General features: G+C 44.5%; 1 protein-coding gene across 1 annotated transcript; it reads left to right on the top strand.

The window, feature by feature from the left end:
* The first annotated feature begins 418 nt into the window (after positions 1 to 418).
* Positions 419 to 2,140, top strand: LOC143567238 (uncharacterized). The gene is made up of 2 exons (XM_077053702.1): positions 419 to 1,327; positions 1,577 to 2,140. Exons 1-2 carry the CDS (start codon positions 419 to 421, stop codon positions 2,138 to 2,140), a joined length of 1,473 nt encoding a protein of 490 aa, XP_076909817.1.
* Positions 2,141 to 3,058: the final 918 nt, after the last annotated feature.

Here is a 3,058-nt window from a genome sequence, read left to right as displayed (position 1 = left end):
CGGCGAAAGGAACTATTTGGTCTAGACTTCAGCCATCCACGGAAGCACCTAAATCTTTCGCTTCCAGATCCTTGATTGGGAACAAGAACAAAGCAGGCTCCTCGACTCGAGGCTCAAACAATTGGACTCCACTTTCAAAGACACCAGCTAAAATCCTCACTACGGAGAATGTGAATTTCAGGAAACCACAGCCACTCACAAGGAGATCATTCCTTGATGTTAAAAAACACTGTTCGTTTCATGATAACATCGGTCATAATACGAACGAGTGTGTTGCTTTAAAAAATGAGATTGAAGCGGCTGTGAAATCAGGAAACTTGGACATTTGGTGAAGGGCGGAAAACCTGGGACTGGAAAGGCTCCCGCGCGAGATAATTAGGGCCCGCCTAAAAAACAAGTCAAAGATTTAAACGTTCACATGATTCATGGTGGAAAGAAGGTTGGTGGGAAGCGGAGAGAATTCCTGGATGAAGAGTGGAAGAATGAGACTGTGATTTTTCCACAAGTCAAAGGAGGCCCTTGCAATAAGAACTCTTTGATCATAACCGCTCTTTTTGGTCATTATCGCTCACAGTTGGTTTTCTTCGACACTGGTAGCACGTCGGACATAATGTACGAGCAGTGCTTCGAGCAGCTAGATGAGGAAGATAAGGAGAGGTTGAAACCTATTCATGCTCTTGTATCTGGATTCGGAGGAGAGATAATTCACCCGCGAGGGGTGATATCTTTTCCAGTCACTCTCAGTGATGGAATCAATTCAAGAACCGAAGAGGTTGAGTTTTTAGTTCTACCAGCAACATCGAAGCATGACATTATATTGGGACGAGAAGCGATCCGTGACTTTAATGCCCATCTTTCTACAGCACACGGTGCAGTTGGAGTTCCGACTCGCACTGGTGTGTCTATCATTCATATCAATCGCCGTTGCTTCGCAACTGAGAGTTCTAAACCCAACAAAGTTCCATATCAAACTCGGCGAACTGAACCTGAGAAATGGGTATTGAATAAGAAATTCCCAAATCAAACTGTAAAAATCGAACCTGCTATCTCCGAGATAGTGAGGACATTTTTGAAGCAGCTGCTGACAAAGAATGTTGACATCTTCGCGTGGCAAGACGCAGACATGACCGGGGTTCCACGAAATATTGCTGGACACATGTTGCGAGTGAGCTCAACGTTTAATCCAGTTGTGCAGAAGAAGCGTAAGATGGGGCCGGAACAAACGAAAGCAATGAACGAACAAGTTCAGGACCTCTTACATCTGGTCATTGTCCCTAAAAGCAACGGGACATGGCGGATGTGCATAGATTTCAAGGATATGAATAAGGCATGTCCCAAAGACTATTATCTATTGCCGGAAATAGACCTCAGGGTTGATGTTGTAGCCCCATTCAAATTCAAGTGCTTCTTAGATGCCTACAAAGGCTATCATCAAATCCGCATGGCGGCGGGTGATGAAGATAAGACAACGTTCCGAACAGACTAAGGCACATTCTGTTATAAGATGATTCCGTTTGGTTTAAAGAACGCGGGGGCTACATACCAGTAGTTGATGGATGACGCATTCAAGAAACAGATTGGACGAAACTTAGAAGTTTACATGGATGATCTCGTAATCAAAAGCATTGAGGAAGATCAGATGCTGAGAGACATCAAAGAAACATTTGAAACTTTGAGAAGCATTAATATGAAACTGAATCCGGCCAAATGTTCCTTTGGTATGGAAGAGGGTAAATTCCTTGGAGTAATCGTTACAGGCGCGGGTTTTAAAGCCAATCCAGATAAAGTCCAAGCGATAGCCCGCATGCCTTCCCCTTCTTCCATCAAAGAAGTGAAGACACTCAATGGAAGATTAGTTGCACTGAACAGATTCTTAGCGAATCATGCTGCTAAGTCTTATCCGTTCGTGTCAACTCTGAGAAATTGTCTCAAAAAGGCATATTTAAAGTGGACCGCAGAAGCTGAACAAGCATTCATGGAGGTTAAAAATTGCTTAATGGAGTTACCTACCCTAACCGCACCACACGCGGGTGAACCGCTGACATTATATTTATCTGCTACAAACATCGCCATTGGGGCCGTGCTACTGACGGACCGAAAAACGTCCAAACGCCAATTTATTATGTCAGTAGGATGTTGACAGACCCAGAAACCAGGTACTCAATGCTGGAGAAACTGGTTCTGGCGTTGGTCCATGCTGCCAGGCGACTACGCATATATTTTAAGGGTCACCCCATCAATGTGCTGACAGGGTACAAACTCAAGAATGTACTAAGCAAACCAGAATTGTCTGGGCAATTGGCAAAATGGGCCATTGAGCTGGGTGAACACGTGATTGAATACAAACCCAGACCAGCAATCAAAGGAAAAGTGCTGGCGGATTTCGCCACAGAGGTCCCACAACACAAAGAAAAATAATGTTTAGTTGAACAACAACCACAAGTACCTCCGGAACAAGGACAAGTATGGTCATTGTTCACGGACGGAGCATCCAGTAGCGAGGGATCTGGCGCAGGCCTCAGGCTAGTCAATCCCGAAGGCCATGAGTTTACTTACGCCATCAAGCTAGACTTCAAGAGTACTAACAATGAGGTGAAGTATGAAGCTTTTCTGGCAGGCCTACGGATAGCCCAAAAACTTGGGGTAAGGCACTTGGAAGCGCGGGTGGATTCCATGCTGATAGCATGGCAGATCAATGGGACTAACGAAGCAAAAAATGACGTAATGGCTTCGTATCTGTCACAGGCAAAGGATTTGATTCTTCAGTTCTCCTCGTTCAAAATTGTTCACATCAAGAGAAGCGAGAACAAATCGGTGGATGCCCTTAGCAAATTGGCTTCAACAAATTTTGAGCATTTTGCTAAGGACATTTGTATTGAAGTTTTGGATCGCCCGTCCTTCCCGCAGCACCAAGTTTTGATAATTCAAATCGGAGTAGAGTCTTGGTTGACACCCATCATAGCTTACTTGTCATCAGGAGCTCTACCAGAAGAAAAGACCGCGGCTCGGAAAATAAAACACAAAGCCTTGAATTATCAGATGAACGATGGCGTTTTGT

The sequence above is a fragment of the Bidens hawaiensis genome, unplaced genomic scaffold (genome assembly GCF_021521415.1).
Source record: "Bidens hawaiensis isolate Kalapana, Puna unplaced genomic scaffold, B.hawaiensis_p1.1 tig00023255_1, whole genome shotgun sequence".
Lineage (NCBI taxonomy): Eukaryota > Viridiplantae > Streptophyta > Magnoliopsida > Asterales > Asteraceae > Bidens > Bidens hawaiensis.
This window is presented reverse-complemented; position numbering and strand designations above follow the sequence as displayed.